A 20847-nucleotide genomic window follows, 5' to 3' on the forward strand; every position below is an offset into this window, starting at 1 on the left:
GGGCTTGGATGAACCCAGGTGGTTGGGATCTAACAAGCCGAGTCCATAAAGCCCCAGGCCCAGCAGGCCTGTCCTTGGCTCGGGCTTTGGCAGACATGGTAGAAGATCTCAGTCCTTGCTGGGCACAGACACCACCAGGAAGGTAACTCCTCTTACGCTTTTGTCTTGCAGGGAAGCGGGCGTGCCTTGGAGAGCAGCTGGCCAGGACTGAGCTGTTCGTTTTCTTTACTTCCCTTTTACAAAAATTTACCTTCAGGCCTCCAGACAATGAGAAGCTGAGCCTCAAGTTCAGTGTGGTCCCAATGGTCTCCCCAGTCACCTACCGCATCTGTGCTATTTCTAGGGCATGAGGTTGTGGGGGTGGAACGAGAGGGGAAGGAAAGCAGGAAGAATGGGCACCTCCCCCAAGGCAGGGGCTCCTGCTCAGAAGTGAGGGGACAGCATGAAGTGCCTCTGAGCACAGGTCCTAGGAACTGCACTCGGAGGAACCTGGATTCAAACCCCAGCTTTGCCATCTCCAGTGTGGCCCTGGGCAAATCAGTTATGATGTATGTGAGTCATTTGCCTTTTCATCCGGGAGATTTGAAGAGGATCATGATTGCTTCTGCAAAAGAAGAATTGCTGTAAAAATCAGAGGAAATAATGGACTGGTTTGGAAACCATAAAGCTCATCATAAAGTCATAGCTGTGATCTGCCTCCTTCCTGCTTCCTTCCTTAGGTGGGGATTTGCTTCTGGCCTGTTGAGATGGTCTGGGTCAAAGTCTTGCCAAATGGTCAGTAAGAGTTAGAAGTTAGACCCGTTGCAGCCTCAGAGGTTGGCCAGAAAGAATGTCATGCTTGGTAGCACTGTGTAGGCTTCTCCTGCTTCTGCTTCAGATTAGCCCTCATTAAGCAGGGTAGGTGGTGTCCTGACTTATAGGCAGGTTTCTATGGAGAAACAGTTTCACTTGTTCACCTAAGAAAACAAGACTTTGACCTTGATCCAGGACGAAGGAGAGTGTGACCACAACTAACCAAATCTTGAAAAGCAGATTTGGGGAATTAATGTAAATATTTTCTGTCTTTAAGCTGCCCCCTTACCTTACATCCTCTCAGGGATTTATTCCTAAGGTCCACATTGGAGTTAAAATATGGTGGTTGTAATCTTTTCTTAAAAATTGATTGCCAGCTTTTGAAAGACAAGCATTTCAAGCCTAAAGTTAACTGAGCCATGGTAGAAAATTTTATAGCAAAAACTAGAAATGATAGAATCCTGCTCAATCCTCCTTCATGTGGTCCCAGTTGGAAAAAATGGTCATAAACTGTAGAGCCGGATACCAGTGACAGTTCATGGAGGGTTTTTTTTTTTTTTTCATTCTTTTATTTTTAAATTTTTCACCATAGTTGCTTTACAATGTTCTGTCAATTTCTACTGTACAGCAAAGTGACCCAGTTATACACACACACATATATATATTTTCTTTCTCATAATATCTTCCATCATATTCCTGCCATGCTGTACAGCAGGATCTCGTTGGTTATTCACTTCAAATGCAAATGCATCTACTAACCACAACTCCCAGTCCATCCCACTCCTTTTTCCCCTCCCTCTTGGCAAACACAAGTCTGTTTTCTATGCCATGAATTGGTTTTTGTTTGTGTTCTATAGATAGGTTCATTTGTGCAGTATATTAGATCCCAGGTATGTGGTATCATATGGCATTTGTCTTTCTCTTTCTGACTTACTTAGTATGAGAATCTCTAGTTCCAATGTTGCTGCAAATGGCATTATTTTGTTCTTTTTTATGGCTGACTAGTATTCCTTTGTGTATAGGCACCACATCTTCTTAATCCATTCATCTGTCAGTGGACATTTAGGTTGTTTCCATGTCGTGGCTATAGTGAATAGTGTTGCAGTGAATTTAGGAGTGCATGTATCGTTTTGAATGAAAGTTTTGTGAGGCCATATGCCTAGGAGTGGGACTGATGAATCCTATGGTAGTTCTATATTTAGTTTTCTGAAGTACCTCCCTACTGTTTTAGATAGCGGTTATACCAATTTACATTCCCACCAACAGTGTGGAAGATTCCCGTTTCTCCACACCCTCTCCAGCATTTGTTATTTATAGACTTATTAATGATAGCCATTGTAACTGGTGTCAGGTGGTACCTCATTGTAGTTTTGATTCACCTTTCTCTAATAATTTGTGATGATCATTTTTTCATGTGCCTCTTGGCCATCTGTATGTCTGCTTTGGAGAAATGTCTATTTAGGTTTTCTGCCCATTTTTTATTTTTATTTTATTTATTTATTTTTTGCTGTTGAGTCATATGAGTTGTTTGTATATTTGGAGAGATTAAGCCCTTTTCTGTTGCATCATTTGCAACTATTTTCTCCCATTCTGTAGATTGTCTTTTTTTTTTTTTTAAGTTCTCCTTTGTTGTGCAAGAGATTGTAAATTTGATTAGGTCCATTTGCTTATTTTGATTTTTATTTCTATTGCCTTGGGAGACCTATGAAAACATTTGTACATTTAATGTCAGAGAATGTTTTGCCTCTGTTCTCTTCTAGCAATTTTATGGTATCTTGTCTTTTGTTTAAATCTTTAAGCTATTTTGAGTTTATTTTTGTGCATGGTCTGAGGTGTGTTCCAGTTGTATTGATTTACATGCAGCTCTACAGTTTTCCAAACACCATTTGCTGAAGAAATTCCTCCCTTCTTTGTTGAAGATTAATTGACCAAAGTGTCTCAGTTTATTTCTGTGTTCTCCGCTCTGTGCCATTGGTCTGTATATCTGTTTTTGTACCAGTGTCCTGATTACTGTAGCTTTGTAATATTTTCTGAAGTCTTGGAGAGATGTACCTCCTGCTTCATTTTTTTTCCCCCTCAGGATTGCTTTGGCAATTCTGGGTCTTTTATTTTTCCATATGAATTTTTGGATTATTTGTTCTAGTTCTGTGAAAAATGTCATGGGTAATTTGATAGGGATTGTGTTAATTCTGTAGATTGCTTTGAGTAGTATGGCCATTTTAATGTTATAATTTCTTCTAATCCAGAAGCATAGAATATTTTCCCATTTCTTTGAATCCTCTTTAATTTCCTTGATTAATGTTTTATAGTCCTCAGCACATAAGTCTTTCACTTCCTTGGTCAGGTTTATTCCTAGGTATTTAATTTTACAGAGTGTAATTTTAAACATATTATATTTTTATATTATTTTCCTGATATTTCATTATTAGCATACAGAAATGCCACTGATTTCTGAATGTTAATCTTGTATCCTTCTTCTTTGCTGAATTCATTGATCAGTTCGAGTAGTTTTTACATGGAGTCCTTAGGGATTTCTGTATATAGTATCATGTCATATGCATAGAGTGACAATTTTACCTTTTCTCTTCCAATTTGGATACTTTTTATTTCTTTTGTTTGTCTGATTGCTGTGGCTAGGACTTTCAATACTATGCTGGATAAAAGTGGTGAGAGTGGGAGTTCCCGTCGTGGCGCAGTGGTTAACGAATCCGACTAGGAACCATGAGGTTGTGGGTTCGGTCCCTGCCCTTGCTCAGTGGGTTAACGATCCGGCGTTGCCGTGACCTGTGGTGTAGGTTGCAGACGCGGCTTGGATCCCGCGTTGCTGTGGCTCTGGTGTAGGCCGGTGGCTACAGCTCCGATTCAACTCCTAGCCGGGGAACCTCCATATGCCTCGGGAGCCGCCCAAGAAATAGCAACAAAAGACAAAAAGACCAAAAAAAAAAAAAAAGTGGTGAGAGTGAACATCCTTGTCTTATTCCATATTTTAGTGGGAAGGCTTTCAGTTTTTCTCCATTGAGTATTATACTGGCAGTGGGTTTGTCATGAATGGTTTTGATTATGTTAAGGTATGTTCCCTACATACCCACTTTAATAAGAGTTTTTATCATGATGGATGTTGGTTTTGTCAGATGCTTTTTGTGCATCTGTTGAGATTTTTACATTCCGTTTTTGTTTGTTTGTTTTAGGGCTGCACCCACAGCATATGGAAGTTCCCAGATTAGGGATTGAATAGGAACTGTAGTGCCAGTCTGTGACCTACACCATGGTTTATGGCAAGGCTGGATTCTTAACCTACTGAGTGAGGCCAGGGATCAAACCTGCATCCTCATGGATACTAGTCTGGTTCATTACTTCTGAGCCACTACAGAAATTCCAGTTTTTTACTTTTTCTTTTGCTAATGTGTTATATGGCATTGATTGATATCAAACCATCCCTGTGAACTTGAGATGAATCCCACTTGGTATATGAACTTTTGTACATGTTATTGTGTATCATTGGCTAAAATTTTGTTGAGAATTTTTGTGTCTATATTCATCAAAGATATTTACATAATTTTCTTTCTTGGTACTATCTTTGTCTGGTTTTGGTATTAGGGTAATAGTTCTTAGAATGTCTTTGGGAGTGTTTCTTCTTCTTCAACCTTTTGGAAAAATTTAAGAAGAATGGGTATGAGTTCTTCTTTTTATGTTTGTAGAATTCGCCTGTGAATCCATCTGGTCCTGGACTTCTGTTTGTAGGGAGTGGTTTTTATTACATATTCAATTTCATTTCTAGTAATTGGTCTGTTCGATTAATCTATTTCTTCCTAATTCAGTTTTGGTGGGCTGTATGTCTCTAGAAAGTTGTCTCTTCTAGGTTGTCAAATATGTTGGCATATAATTGTTCATAGTGTTCTCTTATGGTTTTTTGTATATCTGAAGTATGCATTGAGATTTCCCCTTTTTCATTTCTTGTTTTATTAGGGTTCTTTCTCTCTTCTTGGCGAGTCTGGCCAGAAGTTTGTCAATTTTGTTTCAAAAAATCATCTCTTGGTTTTATTTATTTTTTTTCTATTTTTTTTAATTTCTATTTTGTTGATTACCTCTCTGGTTTTGTTTGTCTTTTTCTAATTCTTTTAGGTAGTAGGTTAAGCTGTTGATTTGAGATTTTTCTTCTTTTTTGCAGAAGGCCTACATTGCTATGAACTTCCCTCTAAGCACTGCTTTTGCAGCATCCAATAGATTTTGATGGTTGTGTTTTCATTGCCATTTGTCTTGAGGTATTTTTGAATTTCCCTTTTGATTTCCTCATTGACCCATTTGTTTTTTAGTAGCATGTTGTTCAGTCTCCATGTACTCAGTTTTTTCTCATTTCTTTTCCTGAGACTGATTTCTAGTGTCATGCCATCATGGTCAGAGAAGATGCTTGAAATAATTTCTGTACTCTTAAATTTGTTGAGGTTAGTTTTGGATTGCCCCAGTAGGTGAGCAATCCTTGAGAACATATCATATGCATTGAAAAGACTGTATATTCTGATTTTTGTGGATGAAATGTCCTGAAAATATCAATTAAGTCTTACTGTTTTTTTCTACCATTTAAGATCTCTGTTGCCTTTAATTGATTTTCCATCTAGAGCATCTGTCCACTGATGTGAGTGTGGTGTTAAAATCTCCTACTATTAATGTATTCCCATCTATTTCTCCTTTAATGGCTCTGTTAGTATTTGTCGTATGTATTTAGGTGCCTCTGTTTCAGGGGCATATATATTGATGAGTGCAATATCCTCTTCTTGAATTGATCTCTTTATGGCCTTGTTTTCAAGCCTATTTTGTCTGATATGAGTATTGTGACTCCCACTTTCCTGTTTTTTTCCATTAGCATGAAATATCTTTTTCCATACTCTCACTTTCAATTTATATATGTCCTTTGCCCAAAGGTGCTGTCTTAGGCAGCATATTGTAGGCTCTTGTTTTTAATGCAGTCTGCCACTTCTATGCCTTTTGATTGGAACATTTGGTAATTATTGGTAAATATGTATTTATTGCCATTTTAAACCTTGTTTTCCAGTTGGTTCTATGTTTCTCCTTTGTTTCTTTCTCTCTTTTTTTGGCTGGATGATTTCCTTTTATTTTGTGCTTGTGTTCTCTTTTTGGTAGTAACTTTGAATGTATTGTTTATTTTTGATTTGTGTTTGCCCTGTTTTTCAAGTATGTTAACCCCTTCCTGTATCTGTTCACTTTAGCCTGATAGGCTCAAACGCATCCGGAAGAAAAAACAAAATCTAGATTTTCTTACTTTCCTTCCCCACATTTTATGATTTTGTTGTTGGTGGTGGTCTTTTAAGGGTCACCCCTGTGGTATATGGAATTTCCCAGGCTAGAATCAGAGTTGTAGCTACCAGTCTACACCAAAGACACAGCAACACCAAATCTGAGCTGGTTCTGTGACCTACACTGCATCTCAGAGCAATGCCAGATCCTTAACCCATTGAACATCCTCATGGATACAAGTCTGGTTTGTTACCATTGAGCCACAATGGGAAAGCACCACATTTTATGATTTTGATATCTTTTTTTACATCTTCATGTTTATCCTTTTGCTGTTCCTTGAGTTTATTGCTGCTTTTACAAATAGGTTTTTTTTTTTCTTTTAGATCTTTATACTGGCTTAAGTGATTACTTTCCAATTGTCATTTCCCCTATCCTCTGTCTTTTTACTTCTTTCCTATTTACAGGAGTTCTTTCAGCATTTCTTTTAGAATGGGTTTAGCATTGCTATATTCTTTAAGGTTTTTTTTTTGGAGAAATTCTTTATTTCTACTTCTATTTTAAATGATATTTTTGCTGAGTAGACTATACTAGGCTGCAGGGTTTTTTTCCTTTTTAAAACTCTGTCTATAGCTTGACACTCTTTTCTACCCTATATTGTTTATGTAGAGAAATCAGCTGGTAGCCTTATGAAGGTTCCCTTATAATTAACCCTTTGTTTTTCTTTTGCTGCCTTTAGAATCCTCTCTTTATGTCTATCTTTTTCCATTTCCATAATATGTCTTGGTCTGGGTCTATTTGGGTTCAATTTGTTTGGGGCTCTCTGTGCTTTTTGTATCTTGATATCTGTTTCCTTTAGATTTGGAAAGTTTTCAACCATAATTTCTTCAAATATATTTTCAATCCCCTTTTCTTTTTCTTCTCCTTCTGGAACCCCTATTATGTGTATATTTGTCTTCTTTGTATTATCCCATAGATCTCTTATATTGCTTTCATGTTTTTCATTTGGTTTTCTGTCTGCTGTTGTGATTGAATGTTTTCCTTTGTTCTATCTCCCAAGTCACTTATTCATTTCTCTCCCTTATTCGTTTTGCTCTTCGGTGTCTTTAATTCAGCTTGCCTCTCCACAAATGGATCTTCTAATTTTTCTTGGCTCCTCCACATATTTTCTAGTTCCATTCCAAAGTAATCTGCATTACCATTCATATACGCTCTTAATTCCTTCATATTTGCTCATGATTCCTTCAGAATATTGACTATCACCTTTTTGAACTCAGTGTATTTTAAATTGCAGAGGTCTGACTCATTATTTTCTTCTTCAGGGGAATTCTCCTGTTCTTTTAACTGGGAATCATTCCTGAGCTTCTTCATTTTGCTTATATTTTTCTTATTCTGAGTTTAAGAAAAACAACTACTGTAGTCTTGGAGGGCTATCTGTATGTGAGAGTGCCCCTGGGTAGTTTGTGAGGGAGATCTTACTTGTTTTTGTTTGGTTTGTTGTTTGTTTTTGGCATGAATGCTGCTTTTGGTTTGGATGCTTGCATTCTCTTTCTTCTGCGTGCAGGCTGTTATCCCCTTGATAGGGTTGTGCTGGTGTATGCCCTGTGCATATTTCCTGGGAGATAAAGGCAGTGGGCAGGGCCTATAGCCAGTGCCTGTTTGATGGGCCCTTAAAAGTGATGAGGACCCTCATGGAGGTCACACAGGCTACCCCTGGTTGCAAAGTCCTGGGAGGTGGCAGTGACCCTCAGGCACGTGTAGGTGGCACCAAGAGCCTTTGGCAGTGGCAACAGCAGGGCATGTGTGTTTCCAAGGGAGTGAGAGCAATAGCAGGAGGCACTCAGTTGCATTGCCCTCTGCTGCAGTGTCCCATGAGGTGACTGGGGCCACAAGTGGTGACTGTTCACAGAACCCTAGTGGTGACAGTCCATGCCCATCTCTGGAGTCTGAGATGGCTGTGGTGCTTTGCTCCCACTACCCTTAGCCCACCCAAGAGAGGCAACCCTACCACCTGAGAGCCCTCATGTGTGCAGAAAAAGATATTCCTATGGTGATCTCACCCTTCCCAACAATAATGCCTTGCTTCTCCTGTGGGCCCTGGCCTCCTCCCCTGCTCCCTTGGCTCTGATGCTCCACTCTTCAGCCCGTGGAGCAAAGCTCCTTAGCCTCTCAGGCTGTCTCCACACAGCCAAGCCTACTCCTTTCCCCAGAACTGACCTCTGGAGCCTGCATCTCAGGGCCCAGGCCCTGCCAAGCAGCTCAGGCTGTGATGTCCATTGTTGGTGGTACTGATGATCTTTGCAATTATCTCTGCTTTGTCATCCTCATTCCAGCTCCTGTGGTTTTTTGGGGGGGGCTTTAGGGTTCCCTCTCCATCTTGGCTTATTTCCCCATCAGTTATGTGACCTCCCAGGGTATGGATTCCTTTTCTCTTTCATAGCTCCTTCTCAGGAATGCTGGTCCCATCTTGATTCCTTTTTCTCCTCTTTCTCTCCCTCTCTTTTTCCTTTTTTTCTACCCAGTTATGTGGAGGATTTCTTGCCCTTTGGAAGGTTTAAAGCCTTCTTCCAACGTTCAATAGACGTTCTGTGTGAATCATTCTACATGTAGATGGGTTTTTATGATGTGTTTGTGAGAGAAAGTGAATGTGACGTCTTAGTCCTCCATCATCTTGATCCTGCTCTAGTCCATGGAGTTTTGATGCCAACTCCCATGTGAACAGATCTGGTGAACTGGACTAAACTATATAGAAAATATATAGTATATTTCTAAATTGATAAGACTTAAGTAATTTAAATAGCTCAGAACAAAATAGGCCATGGGTTTTGTTTTGTTTTGCTTTGCTTTGTTTTTCCTATTGCTTGGGATTCAGAGAAAAGCAAATTCACCGGGTACCATTTACCATTAGAAAAGGAAAGTAATAGGGAGAAAGGGAGAGAAGAAAAAGAATTAGAAAGAGGGGCTAGGATGAGGAGGAAGGGATGAAGCAAAAGAGAAAGTTGGTGGTAGAGGGAGGTGGGAGAGAGAGCAAGCCTGGCTGGAGCTAGCCTGAGCCTGTCAGAGAGAGACAGCACAGGTGTGGAGGAAATGGTTTCCTCTCACAATGTGGAAAAGTAAGAGCTGGTCCTTCCTGGCAGTAGAAGGGCAGAAAATGAGAACCCTAGCCACCCACCAGAGTGCAGTTTTTTTTTTTTAACCTCCTGGAAATTTGCAACTCTAGAATGCACCCCAAATTGTATTTCTAGAATAAAATCAATCAAATCAAGGCCTTGAATTTCTGAAACATCCGAGATCTTGTCTTCCACTTCTTCTGTTCTCCCAGTCAGATCACCCACATAGGAGACTATGAAATTAGTAAAAATACTTTCCTTTATGTGCTCAGTCTCCTCATCTATGAAATGAAGGACTCTGTTAAGTCATCTCTGAGTTCCATTCCTGCTCTGCTGTGCACTGTCCATAATTCTATAAGGGCAGGCATTTACCAGTGGAATCATCCTGACCTAACAGTAGCAATGGAACCCAGAGCCGAGTAGATGGTGACCACAGTAAACCAGAAAGCTTGAGAGCACATGACTGGGAATAGGGGAATTTTCTGGCTATGTAAAATGTCTCTTTTTGTTTCCTCAAAGTTCATTGAAAAAACTCTAAAACACGAATTATATTTCTGAACAAGTTTTACACAAAAATGTTCTTATCTGCATTTTGTTACTCTTATTCCTCATCTATTTTAGAAGCTCCAGGGCCCCTTTTCCTCCTTTATATCAGGGTCTGACATATACTGTGTCAGCACATGACATGTTCTGTGGCATCATCGACGAGGCACAGATTTTACTACAAAGCAACCCACACTGTGCATGTCCCCTCCACCTGTGTCCTGCAAGGCACAGACACAGCCACGCTGCAGTGTCAATGTCATATCAGGTTTGAGGTGGAGGACCTAAAAGCAGAGGAGGAGCAAGGCACTCAGGCGATCCTAGTTGTATGGAGTGTGTCCAGGCTGGGCGTGGCTGGACCACATGCCCCAGGGAGAGGCTCCAGCAGAGGGGCCACCTCCCAGAGCCCTCTGTGTTTACAGACAGGAGGCAGGGGCTGGCAAGTAACTAGTGACAAGGACATAGCTTCCTGGGTAAGTTTATATGTTAGAACAGGAAACCCCAGAGCTGTACATGGGTGTCAGGCGGTTCTCCCCTGGAGCCAGCTCAGGACTGCTTGTTGCTAAGCTACCAAGAGGGAAGAGGAGGATCTGGGAAGGAGTGTCCAGGGAAACAGGGTTCCTCTATCCTCAACCCCTTACTGTGACTATAAGCTATGCATTTAGCCCTCAAGCCTTTGTTTTATCCCTCAGATACATGTGTCTGCAGGCAGAAACCACACTCTGGTGATGAGGGTATAAATCCAAACATGTGATCCTATCTCTGTAAGCAGATTGATGGCGGGGGACTCAGTAGACTACAAGGGACAGAGTAATTTTATTCCTACCCCCACCCTCCCTTCCACTCTGAACTATTCCTTTTGCCTCTGAATGAATTTTCAGTAGGGCAGGCCCATCCCTTTTCTGGTCACTCTTGGGGAACAAACTTCCCTCTTGTCACATGCATTCCACAGAAGACTCATTTTAGTCATGACAAAGCATCAGCCAGTAAGTACACAATTTACATAACTTCTTGAACTAGCTGATCTATCTTTATTTCTCAACCTAATTATAGAACTGGAAGCTCTCCAGGTGAGGTCAGTGGGGTGCAGCCACGTCTTCCCTAGACGCCACATGCCGCTTCTTCAACATCACTGCCAGCTGCCCCACTGCACCCACCCTGATCTACCAGAGCCCTCCCTTGTGCAGTGCCCTTGAGGGGGCCATGCTTTTCCTTTATCTAATGTCCCAATCTTGGGCATCTGAGAATTCAGCTCCTTTTAGGCCACATTACCCCTGCAGGCACCCCTCTTTCTAGGATCCAAGGTGACCCCACTGTGGCTGTGTCAGAGGGTCCACATTAAGTTCCATGCCTTTGTCTCACTACAACAAAGTGACCTAATGTGGAGGTACCTCCCAAAGAGCACTGTTATCCGAACCACTGCCATCGCCCTAACCCACCCTCTTGCCTATAGGGAGTTTCAAGCTTCCATGTGGCACTGGTAAATCCTTTTCACTTAAAGCCTCCTCTTCCCTGGTGAAGGGAAACTATATCCCCCACACCCCTTCATGGGAGATGGGTGGGAAGTAAATAGGACCTTCCTGTCAAAGAAAACCAGAACTGAAAAAAAAAAGTGGCAAAAACAGCTTTCATTCAAGACTATTTCTATAGAAGGAGAGAGACTTGAGTGTAGAACTGGACCCCATTCGTAATAGACCATGGACAAGTGGGGTGTTATAGCCAAGGAGCAGGATGGGTCAGTGGATGGGAAATGACACAGCTAAGCTGATTCAATAGGAGTCTTGCCGTAGGCAGGTCAGTGTGATCATATATTGCAAGTGGGGTTCCCTCTAATCAACTTAGCAAGATTCTTGCTGCAACTTGCAAGCCTGACAAGGACAGTCACCATTTCAAGGCCTGGAAGGTTTAGAGCAGCTTGACTGAAATTTTCTCCTGGGGAGAGTATATACCCTCTTTGCAGGCAGTGGGCTACAGGGGTTACAAAAACTCTTTCCAGATGCCCAATGGCAAGGCCCACACAGGATCAAATGACTTAGTTTTGACCTGGGGCCTCACCAGCACTTGGCAGGGACAACTTGATTGACAGCAACTGAGGCTCCAGCTGAAACTGAGAAAAGAAGCAGCCCTTTTCCACATTCCTTTATAAATGTACTACCCAGGCCACAATAAGACCCTGAGAAACTCAATTTCTCTTTTTGTATTGAATGAAAGTGTAGATGAATGACTCACAGGATTTCTCAGGACCTTGCCCTGTCCCAAGGTTGGCACTGTGAACAGAGGGAATAGGACAGGATTTTGTAGCAGAAATCAGACTGAAGATTTATAGCAGTGATATGTTTGATGAGGAATTCTTTGCCTCATTTTAACTTTCACTTCATCAAACATATACACTGGCATTTCTGCCACTAAATCTCTGAAATTAAATTTCCAAATGTATTTGTAATGGGAGATGCCACATTTTATTCTGATTAGCTTTGGGTGAAATATATAACCCTGCAATGTGGCTAATAAGTTTATGTTTTCTTCCTCCATAAAATTGCATTGCTTCCCCCCATATCCACGTAACACATAACTCTTGTGTGGTCTCCTATGTGTGTAAAATCATATTAGGAATTATTTTTTCCACTTAGAGTAGATGGAGATGTGCTTGGGAACTAAGTCTCACATAGATAGTATTGTCATGTCAATTAAATGGTTATTCATTGAGCATATACCACAAGCCAAATATATAGTGATTAACTGCCAAGGGAAGGTACAGGGCTTTCCCTTCTTCAAACCTACACCTAGTGCTAGTGGTAGTGGGGAATGAGGGATTAGAAACACACAAATAAATTTACAAAGGTGGTCTCCATTGGGCAATGGGTACCAAAGGAAAATTGCCCAAACTTATGCATCTCATGACATCTTTCATCACTTTGGTCAATGCATAGCAATCTTTGGGAGCAGGGACATATGTTGATAAATCACCCGGGATGACATCTCACTTGAAAACCAGTACTATGCATTATGCCCTGGATTCCTTTCAAGTTTTCTCCCTTTTTTATGCCACAGAATGTCTTTATTTTGCCTTTATTTTTAGCAAATAATTTCACCATATAAAGAAGTCTAAATTACTAGGAATTTTCTTTTAGTGTGTTATATCATTTCAATGTTTTTAGACCTTCACTAATTCATTTTTCTTTTTTTAATGACTTTTTTCCCATTATAGCTGATTTGCAGTGTTCTGTCAATTTTCTACTACACAGCAATGTATACATGTATACATTCTTTTTTTCTCACATTATCATGCTCCATCATAAGTGACTAGACATACTTCCCAGAGCTATACAGCAGGATCCAATTGCTTATCCATTCCAAAGGCAATAGTTTGCATCTATTAACCCCAAATTCCCAATCCCGCCCACTCCCTCCCCCTCCCCCTTGGCAACAAGAAGTCTGTTCTCCATGTCCATGTTTTTCTTTTCTGTGGAAAGTTTCATTTGCGCCATATATTAGATCTAGGTATAAGAGATATTATACAGTATTTGTCATTCTCTTTCTGACTTACTTCACTTAGTATGAGAGTCTCTAGTTCCATCCATGTTGCTGCAAATGGCATTATTTTGTTCTCTTTTATGGCTGAGTAGTATTCCACGGTGTATATATACCACATCTTCTTAATCCATTCATCTGTTGATGGATATTTAGGTTGTTTCATGTCTTAGGCCTACACTATTTCTGATAAAAAGTTCACAATAATTCATATATTAGTTTTCCCATTCATTATGATTCTGTGGTCCTCTGGATATTTTTAAGATTTTTTTGTTATTACTCCTCAGCTATTCGGTTATAACTTGTCTCCATTGAATTTTCCTTTTTCTTAATCAGAGTTCATTGATGTTATTGGAGCAGTGATCTTCATATTTTTAGAAAACTTGGATTTTTTTTTTCAAATAATTTTTATGAACTCACCCTCGCTGGCCCCATATATCTTGGATTCAGTAGCATATATATTAGACACATTGATATTGACCTACTGGGTGATGAAGTTACATTAATTTTTTTCATCCTCTTTTCTCTCTGTATTTTAGTTTGGATAAATTCTAATGCCCTGTCTTCAAGTTCACTTTTTTTTCTTGAGTGTCTTATCTGCCATTAAGTCCATCCATTAATTTCTAAATTTTTTTTCTACTCTGGAGGTAACAATTGATTCTCTTTTTTTTCCTATTTTAGCTTTTTTATTTATAAGACATAGGATTTGGAAAAAGTGAACTTGAGTTTCTTCCAGTTTGTGAATGTTATGATAAGAATTTTATAGCTCAGTGCAGAGGTATAGGTGAATCTTAAATTTACACATTAAGGACATCTGTGGTCAAAACCAAACCAGTTTTATGGACCTATTGCCTGATAAACCCTTATCTTTTGCAACAAAAATAAAGGTGGGTTTTTAAGTTATAATTGGCATTTTTGTTCTTAATTGCTTGGCAGCCATTTTATTTTCTTTCTTTTTTTTTATTTTATTTTCCCACTGTACAGCAAGGAGATCAAGTTATATACATTACATTTTTTTCCCCACCCTTTGTTCTGTTGCAACATGAGTATCTGGACATAGTACTCAATGCTACTCAGCAGGATCTCCTTGTAAATCTATTCTAAGTTGTGTCTGATAACCCCAAGCTCCCCATCCCTCCCATTCCCTCCCTCTCCCATCAGGCAGCCACAAGTCTATTTACCAAGTCCATGATTCTCTGATATTAAATGGAAAAATGCATTTGTTATTATCTCAGTCTATGTGGTCCTAGTGAAGTGACCTCATCCATTGGCTCTAGAATGGTCAGATATGCCAGGCCTGACCAATGATATAAGCTATCCCTTAGGGCATAATGATTGATTCAGTGATGAACATGTGACCCAAGCTGATCCAAAAAAAGCTAATTCTAGGACTTTCCCTAGAACTCTTAACACATTCAGGAAATGTGTAAAAGTTGCATGTTGTTAGTACTCTGCATTTTCTGTTAGAGTGCATTCCTAAAACACAAATGCATTGAAATATAGCTCTGATTAATTAATATTTAAATCAGCATAGTCAATAATTAAAACATATTTCTTTCATTCTCTAGATATCTAGTAACACAAATTGGTCATAAATCATCCTTATGGGTTCCAAAAATTTTTATTTATTTATTTTTATAGTTTACATTTCTCTCAACTATTTTCATGTGTTCCTTTAAATCTTTGAATATATTTACAACATTGATTTTAATTTTTTTTCTGATAATTCCATGGTTCTGTCAATTTGTGTCTTCTTTTAACTGATTATTTTACTGGTTATGGGTCACATATTTCCAATTCTTCCTATGTCTGGTAATTATGAATTGACTATGTAAAATTTTCATTGTTGAGTACTTGGATTATGTTTTCTTCCTTTAAAAAGTGTTGAGTTTTGGGAGTTCCCATTGTGGCCCAATGGTAACAAAACCAACTAGTATCCATGAGGACATGGGTTCAATCCTCGGCCTTGCTCAGTGGGTTAAGGATCTGGCATTGCCATGAGCTGTGATATAGGTCAGATCCTATGCTGCTCTGGCTATTGTGTAGGTTGGCAGCTAACTCCAACTCAAACCCTAGCATAGGAACTTCCATATGCTGCAGGTGCAATCCTAAAAAAAAAAAAGTATCGTATTTTGTTTTGACATGTAGTTAATTTACCTGTAGAACATGTTGATTTTTTTGAGGCTTGTTTTAAAGATTTGCAAGAGTGAGTCCAGGCAGGCTTCATTCCAGGCCTTCTAAAGTGTGACTTCTGGGGACTCTACTGGTCAAAGTGGTCTCTACACTCTGTTCAGAATTCAAATAATTCCAACAGTGTAAATGGTATGACAATCATTATGCTGATAGCTCTCTAGAGGTTGTTTAATCCCTAGTAGATGTTATTTCCCCAGCCTCATGGATTCTCACTCAACATGTACACAGCATAGTATTTAGCTGGTATATCTACATATTTATGAAGTTCTTCCTTGGCATAGTTTCCTCCTTTATGGTTTCCCTGTAATTCCAGCCATGCCAGTCACACCAAATTCCAATCTGTATTTTCTCACCTTAGCAGAATGAAACCACTGTGTTCGAAATTACTCCCTTATTATAAGGGGATCAAGTAAACACTTCCAGGGAGAAAACCCGGGAGATTGTAGAGCTTATCTCATTAGTTCCTTTCTCTTAGGTATCCCAGGCCTGGGCTGTCAATTTTCCAATATCTGAAAACTTATTTATTGAAGTTTAGGTAGTTTACAATGTTGTGTTAGTTTCAGGTTTCCAGCAAAGTAATTTAGTTTTATGTATTTTTTATCAGATTCTTTTCCATTATAGGTTTTTATCAGATATTGAATTTAGTACCCTGTGTTATATAGTAAATTCTTTTTGCTTATCTATTTTACTTACAGTAGTTTTTATGTGTTTATCTTATATTCCTAAATAATCCCTCACCCCCTCCATTTCCATTCTGGTAACCATAAGTTTGTTTTCTATGTCTTTGAGTCTGTTGCTGTTTTGTCAATAAGTTCTTTTTTTAATCCCTTTTTTTTAGATTTCACACATAGGTGATATCATAATGATATGTCTTTCTTCACCTGACTTACTTCATTTAGTATGATATTCTCTAGACCCATTCATGTTGTTGCAAATGGCAATATTTCCTTCTTTTTATGGTTGAGTAATATTCTATTGTGTGTATGTGTGATATATATATATATATATATATATATATATATATATATATATATATATATAAAACATCACATCTTATTAAACCAATGATCTGTTGATGGGTACTTGGGTATTTTCCATCTTGGCTGTTGTAAATAGTACTGCTATGAACATTAGGGGGCATGTTTCTTCTGAAAATGTATTTTTATTTACTTGGCCTACTGGTCTGTTTTTTTTTATGATAGGAGGACTAACCCAGTATTAGTTACTCTCCTAACATGAAACAGAATTTTTATCAGCCTACTGTAGTTTTTATGTAAAGTAAAATTGAGAACAATATTTATTTGCAAAAATGGCCATAATATGTGACCTTATGATATTTACACCCCTTGCAATGTGACTTTACATCTCCTTTCAAGAGATGAAATTTATTTACATTTCCCTTTACTTTGGTCTGGACTGCTGAGCAGTGTTGACCAAAAGAAGGTAATGAAATGACTTTTCTGAGATGGAGCTCAAAAGATCCTATGTGCTTCTGCCTGCTCTTTGACAACTTTGCCACCACTATTTAAATAAGCCCACCTTACCATGATGAATGCTAAGAAACAAGGCTCAGTTGTTTCTGTCACACTTCCCGAGCTGACAGCTGCTCTACCACCAGAGCCATGCATAAGACCATCTGAGACAAGATGGACCCAAGCAAAATCCAGCAGTTGAATGTAGATGCATGAATGAACCCAGCTGAACCCAGCCAAATATTGCCAACTTTTGATTTGTGAATTAAATGGTTATAGTTTGAAGCTGCTACTTTTTGCTGATACACAGCAATTGTTAGCTAATATATTCCTTGAGGATTCCCTGAGGAACAGTATCTGTCTTGTTTAGCATCAAAAAGGGTGCCCAGGACATGGTAGGGCTCAATTAAAAGTGGCTTAGTAGCTAAAATAAGGTAGAATAACTGTGGGCTGGTGCTAGATTGGCCCTATCATACAAAATCAGATCTCGGCCACCACCCTCTGTTCTGTCACCTCACTTGAACAGCCTGTGTCTCAGTCTTGCAGCCAACTTGTTATGATCCCTCAGGAACAGAGGGGAGGCTGGTAGGCTTGTTCTTACCTCACTGTTTCCCTTCCATTTCCCAGCTGGCTCCCCGGAATAGACCACCTGTTCCATTTCCCCAGCTTATTTCTCCAGAACAGACCGATGTCCCTGGATGAGTATTTGTACTATCTGGGTTACACCGTGTGCTTGTACAGTCACCACAAGCTATTTTACAGCTCTGAAGGCCTAAGAATCTTTCCCTCTGTTTTTGAAGCAGATGAATTAGTCTAAGTAAGAATAAAGGGTCACTTTTAGGGGCTGACTTTAAATCATTGATGATACCTGTTACAACAGCCAGGGTGAAAACAAAGAATCCTCTCTGTCAAATACATCCAGAATCCAAAGATGTAACAGGGCTCTGATGCACATAAAACACATTAAAAATTTTGACAAATGTATATATTATACCCCAATTAATAATGTATTCCCATTGCCTAGAAATTTCCCATGAATCCTTTTCCATTCTATCACATCTTCTCTTGCTGCCTCACCACCACCACCACCACCCCCAGCCAGGTAACCATATTTCTGATTTCTGTCCCCATTGATTAATTTTCCTATTCTTACACTTCGTAAATATGAAAGAATTCAGAATGTACTTTTTTGTGTATTGGACTTCTCTCATCATGCAAAATGTTTTTGAAATTAATCCATGTTGATGGGTTTATCGATAGTTCCTTCTTTTTTATTGCAGAGGATGATTTCATTCTATGAATATAATACAGCATGTCAAGTCTCCTGCTGATTGACAATGGGCTGTTTCTGATTTTTGCTGCTAAGAAGAAACATGGCTGTCTCATAAGATAGGTACATATTTAACTTTACAAGAAATTGTTAGACATTTCCCCAAAATGGTTGTACGAATTCATACATCTTCCAGAAGTAAGTGAGAGCTCTAGTTGTTCCGCATCCTTACAGACATTTAGTGTTGTTAGACTTCAAAAGTTTAGCCCTTCTAGTTGATGTGTAGTATCTCATTGGGGATACAATTTGCATTTCAGTAATGACCAAGGTTGTGTATCTTCACACATGTATGTTGACCATTCATATATCTTCTTTTATGAAGTGTGTAAATCTTTTACCCATTTTAAATTGGAATGCCTTTTTGCTATTAATTAGTGGAGAGTTCATTGCATAATTTGGTTATAAGCCATTTGTTAGACATTTGCATTACAAATATTTTTCTGAGTCTATGATTCCCCTTTTAATTTTCTTAATGGTGTCTTGATGAACCAAAGTTCTTAATTTTGATGAAGTCTATTACATCAATTTTTTCTTACTCCACAAATTCTTTTAAACTGATATATAGTTGATTTATAATATTGTGTAAGAGGTGCATAGCAAAGTGATTCAGTTATGCGTGTGTGTGTGTGTATACATATTCTTTTTCAGGTTCTTTTTCCATTATAAGTTGTTAGAAAATATTGAGTATGGTTTATTCTGCTGTATAGTAGGTCCTTGTTTTTTATCTTATATATAGTTGTATGTATCTATTGATCTTATACTCCTTAATTTATCCCTCCTTCCCTTTTCCCTTTGGTAGCCATAATTTTATTTTATATGTCTTTGGGTCTATTTCTGTTTTGTAAATAAGTTAATTTTATCATTTTTTCAGATTTCATGTATAAGTTATATGATAATTCTCATTTTCTTTCTGAATTACTTCACTTAGTATGATAATCTCTAGGTCCATCCATTGATGAAAATGGCACTATTTTGTTCTTGTGGCCGAGTAGTATTCTATTGTGTGTGTGTGTATACATATATATATATATATCTTATTTATCTATTCATCTTCTTTATCTATTCATCCGTTGATGGATATTTAGATTTCTTCCATGTCTTGGCTATTGTAAATAGTGCTGCAATGAACATTAGGGTACATGTACCTTTCCAAAATTATATTTTTCTTTGGCTATATGCCTTGGAGTGGGATTGAAGGAAAATATGGAAATTCTATTTTTAGTTTTTTAAGGGACCCCCATACTGTTCTTCATAGTGGTTATACCAATTACATTCCCACCAATAGTGTAGGAGGATTCCTTTTTCCAACTGTACACTTAAGATCTTTTCAGCTTGCTGTATGCAACCATATCTCAGAAGAAAAATAGGAAAGCATGTTCAAAACACAGGCACATAGTCCTTGAATATGTGAAAAATCACTCAACATTAGTCATAAATGCAAATTAAAACTATCCTAAGATTTTATTTTCATCAATCATCCCTGCAAAACTCCAAAATGCTCCACAATACAGTGTGTGACAAGACTGTAGGACAAATAGCTGCATTCATAAATTGCTGGAGTGAGTGCATCACAGTTATAGCTATGAAGGGCATTACCAAGAAAACTATATGTGCACTTACATTTTGGCCCAGCCATTGAACCTCTAGGACTCTGCCCTGAAGATATACCACTGTAGGAGTTCCCATCGTGGCTCAGCAGAAATGAAGCTGACTAGCATCTATGAAGACACAGGTTCGATCCCTGGCCTCACTCGGTGGGTTAAGGATCCAGCATTGCTATGAGCTGTGGTACAGGTCACAGATATGGCTTGGATCTCGCATTGCTGTGGCTGTGGTGTAGGCCAGTGGCTACAGCTCTGATTCAACCCCTAGCCTGGGAAACCTCCATGTGCAAAAAGCAAAAAAAAAAAAAAAATATATATATATATATATATATATATATATATATATATATTTCCATAAACACAAAACAGCATACACATAAGAGCATTGAGATTATTTGAAATAGCAAAAGACTGAAACATAGCAAATTTCATTTATTAGGAGATGATATATGCAAACAACTATGGAGTGCCATGATTTGATAATAATTTTTAAGATATAGTCAGTGGGAAAAAAAAACCAAGATGCCAGGTATAGAGGGCAAAGCAGTGGTTTCCAATAAGGAGGGAAATGAGAAGGGGCAGTATCAGGATAGGTGATTTTTTTAAAGGGTTATTACAGGATCATATGAAATCATGTGTGTTAAACTTTTGTAAACTGTTTAAGGCACTCACTATAAAATTTCAAAATCCTCCATTCAATTAAAAATTTAAAAAAAGGACTCAGGGTATCACGGGAATTCAGACAAACTAATGGTCAAGACTTTGGAGTTATACTGGCCTGAATTCAAGTCCTGGTCTTACCATTTAGTAACTTTTGCTTGGCAATTGAGCAGACCAGGCTACTTTCCTGAACCCATTTCCTAATTTGCAGAACAGAAGGAATAACACAGCTGTGAATCATGAGCTGGGTTAAAGGATGCCCTGTCCCTGTCTGGGTCACCTTCCTTTGCAGTGCTTCTTCTCAAGGGATAGTTATCTAACTACCCTGATAGATGCAGGAATGTCTGTGGGCAATAAAAGGG

General features: G+C 38.7%; 1 protein-coding gene across 4 annotated transcripts in view; it reads left to right on the forward strand.

Annotated features, from left to right (window-relative positions):
* The window catches only part of CYP2J33 (cytochrome P450 family 2 subfamily J member 33), a 43375-nt gene extending 25091 nt beyond the window's left edge, over positions 1–18284 (forward strand). For 3 of the 4 annotated variants that reach the window (XM_084964911.1, XM_084964910.1, XM_021096566.2), the window contains exon 9: positions 172–682. In XM_084964911.1, the coding sequence (XP_084821037.1) occupies positions 172–350 (179 nt within the window). In that variant the 3' untranslated portion in view covers positions 351–682. Of the gene's footprint in view, positions 1–171; positions 683–18171 lie in introns of those variants that run through there. The other variant, XM_084964909.1, reaches the window with a different exon arrangement.
* Positions 18285–20847: the final 2563 nt, after the last annotated feature.

Source organism: Sus scrofa, chromosome 6, assembly GCF_054392235.1.
Source record: "Sus scrofa isolate SSC_HxYL_T2T_F1_AM1 chromosome 6, Sscrofa_HxYL_maternal_Yorkshire_Landrace_v2.0, whole genome shotgun sequence".
Lineage (NCBI taxonomy): Eukaryota > Metazoa > Chordata > Mammalia > Artiodactyla > Suidae > Sus > Sus scrofa.